Genomic DNA, 17,804 nt, shown 5'->3' on the forward strand with positions numbered 1-17,804 from the left:
AGAATTGTTCTTCATGCATGGACAGGCTCTTTATTTATATATTTTTAAAAAAAATGAATCCAATTTTATTTGATAGAACAAAAGAAAACTTCTATATCTAACCAATGATGAAAATAAACTATGCACTGATATTTTGTTTAGTTCCGTTGCTATAGCGTTGTCAGAAAGTATTTAAGCTATTTAAATAAACATTGCAACGGGTGGCTTGGTGGCAGTGCGCTTTTGTGCTTAAAGGCAACAAAGGTAATTCACTCTCTATTTGTATTATACTGCATCGTTATAAATCTTTCTTCACTTGGGTGACTGTGGGCAGTTGACTAGCAAGGGCAGATGCCGAAATTACATTCAATTCAAAGCTAATTCGGCATCTACCCACCGCAGCTGGGCACTTTGCCAACTGCCCGGGCATTATGGCAAGCTAAAAGTCATTCTTCGCCATCAGCCCGGGTGGCTGTGGGCAGTTCACGAACAAAGAATTTACCTGTGTACCTGTGAGACAATTCTTAAAACTATACTCTTTCTGCAACTCTTACTAAATAATAAAAGTATAAAATGATGATTATCTAAGCATACTTAGAAAGTTAGATGCCAAAGGATGACTTCTTACTTTACTTTACTTTATGTCCATATCCTTTTAAGTAGTAAGGTCAACAGTGTCAACGTATTGCCATTGATCACTAAATGCATTCACTTTCAAGTTAAAATCAACTCATGTACATTTTCTAGTAGGCCCTACACTGCATTTAAGTACTAGTGTCATAAAATAATAAAAGGGGAAAAAAAGAAACACAATTAACTATAAAACACAAAGACTGCTAAATGTAAACATATAACACTTTGCCATTCAGCCATTATTCCCAAAATGCACTTGTCCTCCAGCTTTAATCAAATTGAAACTAGTTTAGCATTCATTGGGAGGCAGTGCACACCTGAGAGCCAGTGGGACACGAGTCACTGCAGGGGTCAATTACAGATTAAAGCAAGGATTTCCTCTTCAAAAGACAAAGGAAGCCTGCACAAAGCAGAAGAAAATACACAGCAGAAATTATTTCAAACGCAAACTACTTCTTTTATTTTTTTGCTTTCAGCACTGTAGGTATGCAGTCTTTCAGCTTTTTACAAAAAGCAGCAGTGGGCAATACATGGCCAAAAACTGATGACGAGCTTATAATCCATGACAAAAGGGTGCATAATTATTGTACAAAAACTGAATTAGGGAGATGAACTTATAGCATGAGAGGGTTTAAAGTATCAGCAACTAAATCTAATCAATACTGGGCATGCTCTCACACAGCAGCTTCGAAGTACTAGATTTCCTGACCACCTGAGTCCCTTCCTGCTTCCGCAATGAAAGTTCAACTACAACCCTTTGACTGAATTTTCCTACAGAATCAAAGACGAGAGAGAGAGAGAGAGAGAGAGAGAGAGAGAGAGAGAGAGAGAGAGAGAGACTGACTGACTGACTGACTGACTACCTGGCCAAACTGCTTCTAAAATCAGTTCTCAAATGATAATATGGTCATATGGAACTCAGAACTAATAACTATTGGGTAACTTAATCTGCATTACGTTGGCAGTTAGGGTAGAGGTGCATTGCAGAATGAGAAAAATGTCCTCAAGAGCTAATGCACAACAGAAGCCACATCGGCCTCCAACATTCTTAGATGGGTAACATTACACCCAGCAGTTAAGAAGACAGTTATTTAACGCTACCTTTGCAGATATTTCATCTGTGTTTCAGGGTAAGTAGCTTGTCCAGTGTTAAGGTTACTGTGATTTGGGTTGTTGTTGCTTGTCACAATACGTTGCAAATATTGATTCATCATGTCCTGCTTGCAACTGAAGCTGTGCTTTCTGCAAACATACTTCAAGCACACCCATGAGACTGATATGTTGGTCAATGTAGCCACTGCTTGAAGGATCTGATTGTGGCTAAATAGTTGCACATACTGTATAGCTCTAAAAATGCATCACATAAACATCATTTTAACGTCAAGGGGATTTTCCTATTTTACTTTCTCTATTTTTTTGGCCAGTCAGTATTTTTGTTAATACGGCTGTAGTTGCATTCACTTGTTGTGAGGCTTCTAAGTTGTTATTTTGAATAGTTCCTCAATGAAAAAGTTCAGAAAACACAGCACTCAGTGGAAATGGAAAGAGGGACTCAAAACTAACTGTTACATCACATTTTCTAATGAATACCACACTGCCATTCTGGAGGCAGCTCAAGAATTGCTGCGCAAATACATCTATCTAAATAAATCTAATGACTAAGGGAAACTTTAGTATTGTGAAAACAAACTTTAGTAGCCCTCAAAAAAAAAGTAAAAATAATAAACAGAACAGGCCACTTCTCAACTGTCTTCCTTTACATTACTGCACATCGAATGCAATGAAAAACCCAGGAAGCTACAGTATAGTTAGGGTTTCACATTTTTGGTTTTTATCTTTAAAAAAAAGAAAGAAAAAAATTCTGGGAATTTTTCAGTTTATTTTTATATAAAATAAGGATAAAATTAATAAAAAAAAAAAAAAAAAAAAAAAAAAAATTGAAACATCAGTAAAAAAAAAAAAAAAATCCGTGGGAAAAATCTCAGTAAACACACTTTACATGTGGAATATGATGTGTAGCAATTCTGGTTTCTGATTAATAATGTCCCTGGCATGTATGATGAAGCAGAATCTGTGCAAGTCAAACCCACATTTTCCCAAGTTAGCTGGTACTTTGCGAACTTTTGGGCAATCGATGTGCTGATGGAAATAGTATCTACAGAAGGTATGAACATGACATCAGCACAAAACAAGCCAGGTTTATAAAATTGACAGAACTGGGTGATGCAAGCCATCAGGAGATGCGTCAAATCACACTGGACATTTCCATTAATGCATTCATATCAGTTTACCAACTAAAGAATCACCATTTTCTGTCAACTATTTACAATTAAAATTGTCGGCGCTAGACAGTGTTTTAGCTAATGGCAGTACTGTCGCAAATACATACCTCTGCAATAAACAGTGGCTGTCCAGCAAAAGCATTGACAAACTCATTAACACAGTCATTCTGCACTCTTTTTATTAAAGCATGTGTAAATGCTGCATAAATGGATTGCTTGTCTCTCAGTTCACTTTACTCTTTTAGTTTAATGTGCAGCTTGTTCTTTTATTGGCAGCGAAAACATGTACCTCAATGCAGCAGTATTTTTGCAATGCTATGCATCCTCTGCCTATTCTGACCCATTTCTGCTATTTTTGCTTTTTGTATACTTTGAAACATTAGTTTCTTTTGAATATTCCTAAACTGATATACGTTTTCTCCCCATTCCTCATCCACTAAAAATACAATATTTTAGTGTATTTCAGTTTTGTTTTTGATCAAGCTAGTAGTTACTACGCCCAGCAATTGCCACAATAATCAGACTTTGATTGGCCATCCTAATTAAACGATAATGTGTTTGTTAAGTGACAGAGAACCACGGCTGAACGTCATTTGATCCTCTGATGTCTAACCATCTGCTGTATCCTAGGATACAGTGTAGAGCTGATTACTACAATGTCAGAAACAAATAAAACAATAAAAATATTGTGCATTTCCTAGAAAATAGTAAATATTGAACAGCAGACATAAATCATGTATAAATCAGTAAAAACAGAAACTTAAAAAAAAATCCTGTAATTTTTCGGTAATTTGGAACAAATCAGAAATGCGGAACACTAAGTATAGCCCTTTGATTGTTTCCATGGGCACTTACCTCTTACTGTAACAATTGTTATCCCACATTTAAAGATAAAAGGGCAGTCAGTCATTACGAAGCTGAAGTAATAAAAACACATCAATGTTCAACATGATGTATTGTATGTAGCCTAATCATATCCAAAAGAAAACATGCAGGCACAATATAGGCCTAAATATTGCACTGTGTAGTTTAGAATTCATGTGACCAAACTGAGGATAAATAAATCAGAAAATACAATCGGATTTAGAAGAGCCTGCTGAAACTTCCTCAATAGTTTTCCCTTTCATTAATTAATTTTATTACTAAGCAAAGTAAATGACTAATCCAAGACTACAGCAAATCAAATACCATTAGCATGAAATTTCACGCCATTTTTAGTATCTGATAATTCCTACTGGTTAGCAAAGTAGCCCACTAAATGCCATACCATGATAATAGGCTTAGTTTGTCTGCATTAGTCCAATGAGGATTTGAGGATGTTCCCAGAAGTGCCTCTGAATCAATTTAAAGGTTTTCTGGCGTTTTCTTTCACAGCTTTGACTTGCAATGAGGAGAAAGGGCGGTCACAAACACCATGATCAATAGAGCAAACGACTCTGAAAATACAGCAGGGGAAGCCTATATATAAAAAGGTCAAGATTTTCAAAATGTGAAAGGCAGCACAAATAAAATGATTTTGGTTATCAACTGGAGCCTTCATTTTACGCCTTTTGAGTTTCAACCTTGACTAGGCCTACATGACAATTATGTAACAAAACTAACAGCAAAGGTTTTACATCCAGCCATGATCAGTGGACTATTACATTGTTTATGCTGTTCAGTAAAGCCTCTCAGAAAATCAACAAGAAGCTCAACAGAAACCATTTAAAACCTACGCAGGGCTATTTAATTCACTTAGGAAGGTTTTTTTGATCATTACTGTTTAACCATTCTCTAATAGATTGCGTTACTGTACATTATTGTTAAATGGATATAAAGACATTTTTGACTGTCATAAAATGCATTATTTAAAACTTCCACGAATAATGGCAGACAGACAGACTCAATACAGTGAGTGAATAGATCCGAGTGCCTAGTTTTAGTTCTACTACTGTTTCTTAGCCTGGGTCATTTAAAGACAGATTCCAGACATTACATTTAGATGTACTTAATTTTCATTTTACTTGCAATTGTTTACTGGTTGGTTTTGGTTGTTATACTAATTCATATCTAGTTCCTCATGTCTGTGACTTCAGAAAATGTATTAATAATTTACAATTGGAAGTGGTTCCGACACTAAATAATAGTGCTTCTTAATTAACTTTTTTTTTTTTTGGTGGTAAACTGCTTTGCAATGACAACCATGAACGACGCTATAGAAAACCACATTATTGTTGTATAGCTAACACAGCAACATGGATGGATGGATGGATGGATACCCATCTATCTATACCTATATATTCCCCAGGCATGGTTCTTGCAAAAATTGTTATTGTTTGCATTTTCCATGCAATTTTAGCAAACTAAGCCGACTCATTATGAGGTGGTGAATAGATTTGTAATGACCTCATTCTCCAATTTTAACACTAGTGGGCCTTGTTGTCCTGGGCCATTTAATAAAACCACGATTTAAAAAGCATGACTTTCAAATGTTTTTAATAGAAAAATATCAGCTATTCCAAAATGTGACTAGTCTGAGTTACTGTACATTTAGAAAAAGGTTGTTCTATTTATTTATTTGAGCGATTTCCTACTCTCGTTTTTTGGCAATCTAATCTGCTTAAAGTTTTAAGCAAATTATAAATGCCATGGAAAGACAGCGTAATTAAAAAAAAAAAAAAAAAAAACTTAATTGAATCTTGAGCAAATTGTAAAAGATGAACCATAATGACCTACTAAGTTGCACAACAAACACTGGCCCACACAAACATAAAACATGTTTTTCTTAAATATTTGGTAGAATATTTTAAAATGTTAAACAGTTTACATGTCATTTAACAAAAGCTACTAATGGAAGAACTTCTCAGAAACAAAGCTGATGGTGCAAAATGTAACAAAACTGTACCCTGATAAATTCAAAAATTCAGTTTTTATTTAAAAAAAAAAAAAGTTACAGGACAATACGAAATACTCAAAAAAAACATTAAAATCCTCAACAAAAATACATCGCAAGCCCATGCCCCTTCCCCAAAATAGAAGAATGTGTGTGTGTGTATATATTATATATAATATACTTAAATTAAGCATTAACAGTGATGGAAAGGAAAATGACTGTGTCAAATCCCACTACATTTTGTCATCCCAAAAAGCCATTATTAGACATAAATGCAGTGTCTGACAGGGCCACAGCTACTAGAATATTGCTTCGTTTCATACAGTTGGGTCGTCTACATAAACTATTTGACTGAGGACCACATTGCAGTTGCAGAGATGCTGCATTTCTGAACCTGTGCTGGTGTATTCATCTAGTAAGCAAAGCCACAAAGAAAACATCCATATTATACTACAGTACTACTACCAAGCGATTTGCTGTTTGATTTGCGTTACTCTGGGTTTACCAAACTACACTTTTATTTAAAATGTAACAGTTATCGACAATTACGAAATACTTTTTTTTTTTTTTTTAAGGAAAAAAAAAAAAAAAAGATTGATCAGTCAGTGGTATCATAAGACCATGCCCCTTCCCCCCAAAGAAGAAACCTCCGTTTACTAGTAGTAAATACAGAAATAGTCAGTTGCAGATTAACAGGAGAAAAAAAACACAATAACCGTCCTCGTTCACCTAATGTAAAAGTTATCTGAAAACAACATTTCACTTTAGATAACGATCAGTTTTGCTAGCACTAGACTAATACCCCTGGATTAATCCCAGTCTCCCTGTGTCACTCGTCAAGTGGAGAAGAAAAACATGACATGAACTGTCTGTGGCACTATACAAAATACTCACTTGGGCAATTTGGCACAAGACTTAAGTTAGATCATACAGGCAGTACACGCTAATATTAAAGATGAGGAAACACGTGCATTTAAATTAAATATTGTTTTCTGACCTGTTGCGTCCTTTCGGCCGGGTTTTTCATCACCGCCTGTCGGAAACTGTTGTCCACGTAAGAAGCCATTCTCATCGTAAAGAATATACAAATATTGGATGAAACCGGGTCTTGTAGTTGTTCAATTCAGACAGCACCTATCCAGTCCTATTTTCCAATCTTTTTTTTTTTAATTCACAACAAAATTATCTCTTCCCAGGCCACAGTGAGAGCCACGGGGTTTCTTTTCTGTTACGATCCCAATCCCAGAGGATAAACTCGGGATCTACCAGGAGACGTTTCCTTCTGACTTGTTCGCTGTAGAGTGTTCCTTCAATTCTGTTTGGAAATCGGGAAAAGTGGTTCTGTGATCACTTAAAAAAACAAATTAAAACGCATCTTAATGTTTTTTTAAGTGTTTTAACCCGAGAAAGCTAGTCTACAGTCGCCAGCATTACCTCTAAATAAATAAAAAAAAAATACTGGTTACAATAAAATTGATAAAAATCATTGATCTTTATGTTTACGTTGTTAAAATCCCAAAATATGTTAAATGGGTGTTTTCAGTTCACTTAATAAGAAGAGTGAACCTCCATAGCTTTCTGCTTTGTGCCACCATGGTGACTGACACAGAATACTCAGGGCGAGCCCATTTACAATACCATTCAGGAAAAAATACAATAAGAAAAAACTGTCTGGCGCCACCTACAAAAGAAACTGGAATAACACAACGAAACTAACAAAAGTCCATCTCTGTGCTGCCACCTTGAAATAAAATCGGAATAACATTAAATCGTCTCCTGGCAGAATAAAATCGAGAATATGTCCATTATTTATCTATAACCGCTTAATCCTATAGATAGAAAGTTGTGGTGAGCAATATATATATATATATATATATATATATATATATATATATATATATATATATATATATATATATATACACACACAGCACACACACACAGTGTAGCGTGCACGGGGGGAAGGCAACAACAGCGCTGGTAGGTGACAATCACATACAAAGACATAAACCCGATATACGCTCTTTGCAAAGAAGTCGGTTTTTTTGTACAGCGGTATCAGCGCTATGCTTCAGTGGAGAGGTCCTGGTTTCGCGCCCGCCCTCCTACAGAGAGTGGATTGCATCGCCATGAGTGATGCGTCTGCCTGCGGGAACTGAGGTCGCTACATTGGTGTTAGCAGTGGACGCAGGTACTCCGGCACGCATTCATCGAACTGGTGCCTGCTGAGCAAGTCCGGGGCGGTCTTGAGGCTGGCAGGGGAGAGTGTAGCGTGCACGGAGGGAGGCAGCAACAGGGCTGGTGGGTGATGTAATTACATACAAAGACATAAGCCCGATATACGCTCCTTGCAAAGAAGCCGGCTCTTTTGTACAGCAGAATCCGCGCTATCGTTCAGTGCAAGAGGTCCCGGATTTGTGCCCGCACACTGATAAATGTTTTTGGTTGCATTATAATCACTTGATCATTCATCCTTGACCATGACATGCTTGAGTGACTATGACTGAAGCATATGAACTTAACCACCTAATTAGTGAGGCGGTTTATTGGACACTGGATATGGAGTGATTTCAGCTGTTGAACTGCAAGCCTGAATAAAAGCAATAAAGAAAATCATAGAAAAAAAAAGCAATATGCCACATCTGTCAAGAGTGCAGCACCTTTGTGCAATCAACATGTTGGAGGCTGGACTAGGGCAGCATACTGTGTTGGGTGCTCACAGCCAGCAATTTCAAACCTGATGAGACGGTATAACCAGACACACACTGTCAATGACTGGCCACGAACTGGGAGACCAAGAGTCACAACACCTGCACAAGAAAGACAGATCATTTTGCAGCATGTCAATTGTTAATCAGCACAATAAAAAAAAAAAGTCACGGCACCTGCTCTAAAATAGAGTTTGTTATTTTTCGATCACATCTAGTGAATTTTATCCAAATATAAGTGATACGTTTATTTTGATGCTCAAATATAGGTGATAAGTTTCTTATGATGCTCGGTATATATAAGACTGTTAATGGCGAAATTAGCAGTAATAATTTGATATGATCTTAAAATAACAGTTGCTTTTTTAGCTGCAATAGCTGCATGTACTGTTTTTTCAGATGTAATCCAATTTAATACAAACTTATACCAAATACTGTACTAATTTCATCTGACAATATTTAATTAGGTATAGAAACCCCACTGTATAGGTAGTGCCCTTGTGAAAAATTGGTAATTAGACCAAACCTGTTATGTGTTTGGAGAATGTTCTGTATTCTAGTAATTACCCATTTCAATGTTCAGTGAAACCATCGGCTAACTGCAGGAGCCAATACACATGGTTCAAAACCAGTACATAGTAGAAACAACATTACAGAAATAAATCCACCACAAGAACGTATTTTAGTTTGTATTATATTTAACCAGGAAGGTCCAATTGACAGTAAAATATATTTTTCAAGACCCAAACAGAGGCATACCAAATCACAATTACCACTGTTTAAAAACAATCACATACGAAATACAAACAATGAAAACTGTATCCCATGTAGCATTTAGGACTTTCCTTCATAAATCGTGCTGCGGTAGTGATCCCACAGCACAACTCAATTATTTAAGTATCTACTACGAGGATATCATTCTCCGTAATGTGACCTTAGCAATGCGAACTGTGATCTTTCAGTAGCAATGTGTCCTTAACAACGGCATCCATGGCAACTAACTAATTGTGACAAACAGGCCCTGCCCCATCTAGAATATTGCCGAGGTTATATACAGGATGACCCTCGGCTGCCAGGTTTTGTAAGCGCTTAATTTATTTATTTTTAACATACCTGTCTTTTTTTAAAAGATGACTTCCAAGGTGTGTTACCATTGTAAACGCACTGGGATTCCAAAACTCCCGAAAGCAACTGGACAAAGCATGTTATTTACAGGTATAATTATTATTATTATTATTATTAATGCAAGTTAGTTAAATTAGGTCTGAGTCTGGACTATACACCTATGGCCAAAATGTTTGCATAACCTAGAATTTTAGGATTGAGGCATAAAAAATAATAAAATAAAACTACATAAACATAAACTACAAACTGATATCGCAAAGTATACCAGAAGCCAAAATAGTAGTACAGTATTTCATGCAAGATTTGTAAATGTCGCATTTATGGAAAACTAGAACGCGGTATGTATTTCAATATAGTTCGCACTAGTAACGTTTCGGAAAAATCGCAACATCGGTTCACATTGGAGTTGTTACATGCGTCATGCCAGTAGAACTGTATCGATATGAAACCCAGTCAAGAGCAAGTCTGGTAGCGGATTAAGGTCAGAAAGTAAGTAGTACATTGTCACAATGTGGCACATGTACCAAAAATTGATGTGTGTAATGTCAGAAAGTGGTAAGCTGTGAGATTGTAGTGCAGGTGCAGGCAATTGCTTAGTCAAAATATTTGATAAACATATATATATATATATATATCTATATTATATATATATATATACATAGATCTATATATTATTATTATATATATATATATATATTTGCAAACTTAAACTGGAAACAGGCAACCAATGTTAAAAAAATACAATTCACGACCAAACAAGACAAAATTAGAAGTTTCCCAAGTAAACAAATTTACAATTTACAAGACCCAATGTTTTGCATAGCATAAATATGTGCATACTATTTTCTTGATGGTTGAAAAATGTGATAAATTACATTAAAAACGATGTAAAATACTGGCAAATATGATAAATCAAATTTAAAAAAATGATACAAGAACGAAAACAGCGTAACGTGACAGATTGTGAACGTCCTTTTCCCTGCTTTCTTAGCGGGAGTGGTTGACGCATGCGCAAGCAAGCGCAACTGCTGTATAGCCCTTTTTAACGTGTACGAAAAAAAAACATGGCACAGTTTTTTGCACAATACAGTGTTGTTCTGGTCCATCCTTATAACATCTGTCCTCTCGATCCCATCCCAGGTAGTCTGCAAAAATCAATACTAATTATCTCTAAGCTGAAACATTGAACAGCTAAACAATTCAGACTGCCATTGACTCCTCGCGCTCCGTCCTGCCGTTTTTTTTTTTTCTGTAAACTGTAGATAAATGAGTTAATCTGTTTTCTAGTCTTTTTTCTGTCTTTTATCTTTCTGAAACCAGTTTCTTGGACACTGTAGGTGCCTAACGTTGTGCTGTGGCCTTTCAACTCTGGTTTATTTATTTGTTTTTTAAAGGGGCAGTTCTGTACTCAGAAACAACCTGTCCCAATCGTTCTTATTATTGATGGAAAAAAGATACACTGTTTTATTCTGAACAAGGTAATAAAAACAATAATTTGGCATATTGGTTAAATAAATACATTTCAGCGGAAAACCACAGATACAAAGGATGCTGTCTGTTTTATGCTACACAACTGGTGGAAAAGCCTCCTTAAGATGAATAGTTACTCTGGGTGGTGACACTTTGACAGCCCGCGCTTGGTGTGAAAGGAGTTTAACACTTTAAGTGTAAATTGTATTAATAAATAATTGTATCACAACACAACCAGCTTGTTGAAGTGAGAATCACAGTGGAAGTAGCACATAAACTAAGGATAATGTATAGTAAGTGTTATTCTTAAACACAATAGACACCTTGGGGTCAGGTGCACAGGAGACAACTGTCTTCCTTGCTAGAATAACAATCATGACTCTATCTCTGATTTTATGCACTTGCAAGACAAGTTATCACATCGTACACTCAATGGTACATTCAATACACCCTTTAATTATTTCTTAAATAATAAAAAAAATAAATCTTACCTAGCTGCCTTTATCTGACCTCCTTACGATTTGTAAAATTGGGCTAAATTAAAAATCAATTCCATTGCATTCAAGTCAATTCCATTCAATAGTAAATAATTCCACAAAAAAAGTGATTCGCACCTCATTTTCAACAGGTTAGGGGGATGAATGGTTAACCATTGTGATAAAATAACTATAGATAATTGACTGTCATCTTGTTAGTCTATTGTACAGTGTGTGCTGCACATTCACAGTTTAATGTCCAACTGTTCTGTACCTCCTCAGGACCGGATGGCATAGGTGATTACAGAGCAAAAAATGTTGATTTCCCACATCACACTGGCGAAGGCGACATGTCTCGTGAGGCTACGAGCAGGCTGGATTACCTGTATCGTGCTGCCCCAGGGTCCCCGGCTCCAATGCCTAAACACTGCTATGTCGGAGGAGTTGGCTGGGGAGTCCTGGAGTATAGTGTGTTAAATAGCAGGACTCTTAAGAGCAACATGCAGTTCAAGGTTGTATACATTTTAGTATAAGCTCAAGAAGCAGGTTAATTGTAAGGAGAATGTGTCCTATCTCATCTTATATTTCCTGTTGTATCTGTTGGTATGAATGATTTGTGAAGTAGCCTGCTACACATTAAACATTTTAATTGTACATTGTTTATATATGTTTACTTCAATGAGTAAAACCTATATAAACACTAATAATGATAAACAATCATTTAATAACACTGTGTAACAATTTTTCTTTTTTTTTTTTTTTTTTTGTTCCTGGGTAATAAGTGTTATTTCCTAATTGCTTATGCCTCAAAAGTATAGAAAATGGCTATTATTCCCCACAAACTTTGCTTTTGTGACCAGAACAGTGATATTTCAAAATATCACTATTTCCAGTGGGAAAACTGGCAAATGTGTGTCTTTTCGTTCACATAAAGTCAGAAAAAAACAACATATGAATCCAAATTAACATGTAAATACAGTATAATCGTAAATCTCGAAAAACTTCTAAATTTTTTGTAGTCATTTTTGTATTACTTTAGTATACATACATGTTAATTTGGATTTGTATGTTGTTTTTTTCTGACTTTATGTGAACGAAAAGTCTATTTATAAGTCTATCCATTTCATTGTTTAGATGCATTGAATAGAAGACCCTATGGTCTCTCTGTGTAAACACTATGAACCGTTACTCTGGGAAGATATAGCGTAGGCTGGCTAGCCAAGGTCACGATTCTTTTCACTTTGTAAAAATTAAATATATTACTGTTACAGCTGTGCTGTGAAAAATAACTACTCAACACAAAGCAATCCCCCACTACCCCATTCTCCATGCCATTGTTTTCAGGAAGCAATTTTCTAAAAATAGCAACACCTGCAGCAGTACAATAAGGGAAGACTGGAAAAGAAGAATTGAAAAAGAAAACACTGAAATGACCAAACACTTCTGGAATGTGACACTTGCGCTTACTTCAGAATGATGACCAGAAAGTAATTGTATATAATCTATAAACTCAATATGCACAGTATTTATAGCAACCCAGAAATAATACTAACATTAAAGCATGTGTGGGGTAAGGTCACAAAAACAAACCAATGTGTTATATTATGTTTGATCAGCTATACATTATTCATTATGCCACCAAATCATCTATTAAACTCTTTAACTTGTCATGTACAGTTTTGCCAATGTAAGAATGCCACAAGGACACTTTACTGTGGGCCCTCTCTAGTCCCATTGCATTATACTGTATGTGTTAAGGTAGCCTTTTATGGTCAGTAGGTGAGTGATTTGAAAGGTCTTACGGTAAAAACAATTCAACCTTTTTCCACCAAAGAGTAATATTTATTTCACATACTTATTCCCCAAAAGTTAGAAAAAATAATCAGCTACTAAAAACAACTTCACCATCCCAAGAACAAACCTAGCATAATATAAATCAACAGTATTGTAGGTTAGCCTATGTCATTTGAGTTAATTCCATTGCAGGACATTAACTAAATAAACTATGTGTCCGATGTTAACCAGATTTTCATACTCGAGTAGTGTTGCTGCTGTTTTGGTTGACTAATGTGTGTAATATAGCGTTCCACCGAGTTGTCCCATGTTTCCTTAATAAATAACATGTAGAATCCCCCTTGTAAAGTAGTTTAACCCAAAGCAATCTGATGTGGCTGCAAAAAAGCTCTATCATTGAAATGAACTGTTCCTAGTTTCAAAATGAGCCAAGAACACTTGTAATATGTCTTTATGGCCAGCATATGGAGTGGCCAAAATAAAAAATGAGTTGTTGATTTAAAGAAGCATAGTGAATGCAGTTAAGGGGTATTCTATTTTACATACATTAAAAATACAATGGAAAATCCCTAGGATTAATCAAATGTGTACTGAAATGGTTTTAGTAGGTAATGCTGCATTGTACAGCAGTGCCCTTTTTTTTTAAAGAACATACAACTAAAAAGGCAGTCCACTAAATCATTAGAAAAGCTGCTAAGGGGCCTATTTGTCAAACTCCTGCAAGTCTTATGTGTTGGCACTCCTTTACAACCAATCGCTCTTTCTATGTTTTCCGTTCTCTTGAAGTAGTATCGAAATTGCAAAAAAAATCAATGTAGTTTATTTGAAAAAAAAAAAAAAAATCAAATATACTTTTAGTATGTGTGTGTCTTTTTTATAGGAAACAGGACTTTAATGAAATTCATTTTTTTTTGTTTGTTTGTTTTAACACACGTATTTATATATAGTATTTCATGATATCTCAGTTAGGAAAATACATCAATAATCAGTTATTTATGCATGGTAGAGAAAAAAAGAAGACTGAACTTCAGTTTTTTAAATTAATTCCCATCAGACATCTGAATCCATTTTAGTGTGTTTCTAGACATATGTATTCTTTCTCTGTCCCTTAAACTAATCATGTTCAGTATAATAAATCTTCCATGTTTCTCCTCAGCTGGTGAATTTTCGTCAGGCTTGTGAAGACAAAGTGACTCACAGGTATCAAAATCCATGGTATGTAAAGGAGTGTAAATAACTTCAAACTATTTCTCACAATGTCCCTATTTTATTAATTTGACATGGTAGTCACCATCTTAATGTGGAAGTTGAATGAAAATGCAAGTAAACATTTTTTTTTTTTTTTTTTGTTGATTTTGTGTTTGAATGCATATCAAACCCAGGAAAAAATAAATAAATAAAGTGTTCAGTTATAAAAATAGATAGAATGACAGCCTGCATTATACTATTACTATTATCTGATTTGTAGGCAACCTTCCCCACATATCCTTGATGAGCAGCCCGGAAGAGCCCGCAGTAAACTAGGATGGACTCACAACCTCTATGATGATTACTGTTATGGAAACAGCACATGGAACCGTCGATACGGAGATAAGAAATTGCCTTCTGCTACCCCAATCTGTGTATTAAAGGTAGGTTCATATTCATACGGTGATTTTACAGGTCCCCGGTTTTTGGTTTACGGTCAGTTTCTATAATTACTACACAAATGTCTTTTGCCAACTGCAGAGCTCAGGGTGAATGATCTCACCGGGATCTAATAGAATTAGCTGGGACACAGTGTTTGAAATTAGATTTAGCTTTTGTACCCTCAGATAGCTTAGCATTGAATGGTAGTTGGACAAGATACAGTACTGGACATTTCAACCTTTGGTGTCACAGAAATAAGTATCTTTAAAGTTGTCTTGGTATAGAAGCCTTCATCTACTCTAAGATAGGGGTCTCCAACCCTGGTCCTAGAGAGCCCCTATCGTGCAGGTTTTACATGTGTCTTTACATCAGTGGCTAAAGATCTGGAACACCTGTTAATCTTGACTAATTAAGCCAATAACTGGTTCAATTAACAGATTGGTTGAAACGAAAACCAGCATCCACAGTAGCTCACCAGGACCAGGGTTGAAGATCCCTGCTGTAAGAGGACTTTACAGCAATTATGTAATAGTCTAATATTATATATATATATATATATTATATATATATATATATATATATATATATATATATATATATATATATATATATATACACACACACACACACATTTAAAGTCTGTAGTTTATGAATGTGTGCTGAAATGAACATGTGGGACTAGTTATCTTTAATTAAACAATTCAGACATTATATAAAATGTATTCTTTTAAATGATAAATTAAATAGTTCAATTTAATTCTACTTAAGGGCCAGTTTCAATGATTGATAGTACACAAATTGCCATTGACAGTAAAATATTGAGCAAGATTACTGGCAATAAAAATTGCCAACTGTACAACATCCAATGTAAAACATTAATAGTTTATAGTTGTCATTAACTATAGCCTAATTTCAGGGGAACAATTTCTCACCTGATACAGTAGGCTGCCCCAGGGTCCTTGGCTAACTCGCAGGCTGGTTTACACTCTCCAACACTTATTCCTGGCAATTCATTTCTGAGAATTTTTTTATTCTACACTTAGTAACCTGGCAATATTACCTGCAATTTTACATGAATTCAACAGGAAATGTTGCGATTCTTTTCTCCTGTATTGATGATAAAGTAAAAACAGAGACAGGTGTTTTGTGGCGAGCTGAGAATAAAAAATATCCTTCTATCTTTTAAAACAAATCTATTCTGTTTGGAAACAGCCCCTAAAGACAGGTGTCTATCAGAAGTTGCAATCATCTTGGAATTATGATGAAATCACAGTTTGAGAAAAAATGTCAGCGATATTGTTTTTTTTTTTTTTTTTTTAAAAAGAGTTCTGAAACACTGTAGATTATAAAATAAGCATCTTATTTCATTGTCCAATGTTTCTTTTTGTTGTCTTGTTATTCCACTTATTTTGTCACTTGTGATGCTTGTCATGTTATGGATAGAGGTCCCTAAGGATCTAATAACAGAAGTGCCTTTTCTCTGAGGTTTTCAGTTCTCACAGTTGTTCACTGAGCTTTCCCATAGCTTACAAGGGCACATACTCATAACTGATTGGTAGGTAAATCACAATGGCTGTTTAGTTCAAGTGAGAGCTATTCTTTGCTGAGGAGTATCCTTTTCTGAGGGACTCATTATGAGTAAATGTTTGAAAAGCACAGCATTGATAGAAGTACCAGGTTGACTTGTCACTAAAATTAAATCACTGTTTAGTTTTACCCAAGAGACTGCACTATATTAATAGCAGGCAATGTAGTTATTGCACACGAAAAAAATTATTCATACCACTTAAAACAAATAATTCATACCACGAAAAAGTAGGACAATTTTTTTTTAATTCACATTAAGAGTAACACGTAATCCATTTCCATTCTAAAAACTGTCTATTATAAGGAATGGATTATATAACTAACAAAAGAATCCCAACTATCTGAGATGATGTGTTTTCTGCCTAATATAACATTACTGAAGTAGCTACACAGTGACATCTGCTGTCTATGAAAGGCAAGACAGGAATTAAGAGTGCCTATATTACATCACCAAACTAACTTTTCTGGTTTAGCTGGTGCAGGTTTCTTTGTTTTTCTTCAAGCTGTCCTTGTAATTGAGTAAGTCAAGTGTTTAAGTCCACGAATTTCCTGAAGCGGCTGTCCCTGGGAGTCAAGGCTGGGTTGTTAAAACTACACAAATGCAGTGTCAACTTGATTTAAATGATACTGCAAAAAGGAGAGAAGTATTTTCTGAAATACACATTTTGTCCAGGAAAAATATTTACAATTCAGTTTGAACAAAACGATAATAAATACTCAGTGAATAGCTAATAAAAGGTGTATTATATTGTCTTTTATTGTGTATGCTATAATCTTTTGTACAGCTAGGGACAACATGTTTAATGTCCAGGAATATTTGATATAACTGCCATTAGGTTATAGTTTGTTTTATTAATGTAAATTGTTATTTTCAAACAGAATCGAAGAGCTCAAAGTCCCAGTGTTTTCTCTGAAGAATCGATTGGTTTTCACTCTGCTCAAAGAAACTGATGGACAAAGTGCTTCCAACGCATCTCGTACCCACTATTATGGCATTTGTCTGATAATCAATAATATTAAATCAGACAACTCCTAAAAGCAAAATTGTTGTTTCCTCTGAAAGTAGGTTGGACCAATTAAAATTTACCAACTGTGTTGATTTTCTTTTTTGATTTTAAAATATAAGGGTGAAATTCCCTAATTGAAGGGAAGGCCATAGAAAGAAACAATCCAGCGTGACTAAATCACCATCGACTGAAGCTTCATTCTAGGTCATCACAAACAAACAAACAAACAAACAAAAGAAAAC

General features: G+C 35.3%; 2 protein-coding genes across 6 annotated transcripts in view; one reads left to right on the forward strand and one right to left on the reverse strand.

Moving 5' to 3' along the window:
* The window catches only part of rapgef2b (Rap guanine nucleotide exchange factor 2b), a 149,547-nt gene extending 142,186 nt beyond the window's left edge, over window positions 1-7,361 (reverse strand). For 4 of the 5 annotated variants that reach the window (XM_041263334.1, XM_041263318.1, XM_041263325.1 and 1 more), the window contains exon 1: window positions 6,764-7,360. In XM_041263334.1, coding sequence (XP_041119268.1) covers window positions 6,764-6,838 — 75 coding nt within the window. In that variant the 5' untranslated portion in view covers window positions 6,839-7,360. Of the gene's footprint in view, window positions 1-6,763 lie in introns of all 5 variants that reach the window. The other variant, XM_041263307.1, reaches the window with a different exon arrangement.
* Window positions 7,362-9,533: 2,172 nt separating this feature from the next.
* On the forward strand, window positions 9,534-17,750 carry LOC121322893 (uncharacterized protein C4orf45). Its single transcript, XM_041263444.1, has 5 exons — window positions 9,534-9,689; window positions 11,828-12,057; window positions 14,496-14,554; window positions 14,808-14,970; window positions 17,435-17,750. The coding sequence occupies exons 1-5, from the start codon at window positions 9,605-9,607 to the stop codon at window positions 17,504-17,506; spliced, it is 609 nt and encodes a 202-aa protein (XP_041119378.1). The 5' UTR covers window positions 9,534-9,604; the 3' UTR covers window positions 17,507-17,750.
* The last annotated feature ends 54 nt before the right edge of the window (window positions 17,751-17,804 follow it).

Source organism: Polyodon spathula, chromosome 1 (assembly GCF_017654505.1).
Source record: "Polyodon spathula isolate WHYD16114869_AA chromosome 1, ASM1765450v1, whole genome shotgun sequence".
NCBI lineage: Eukaryota > Metazoa > Chordata > Actinopteri > Acipenseriformes > Polyodontidae > Polyodon > Polyodon spathula.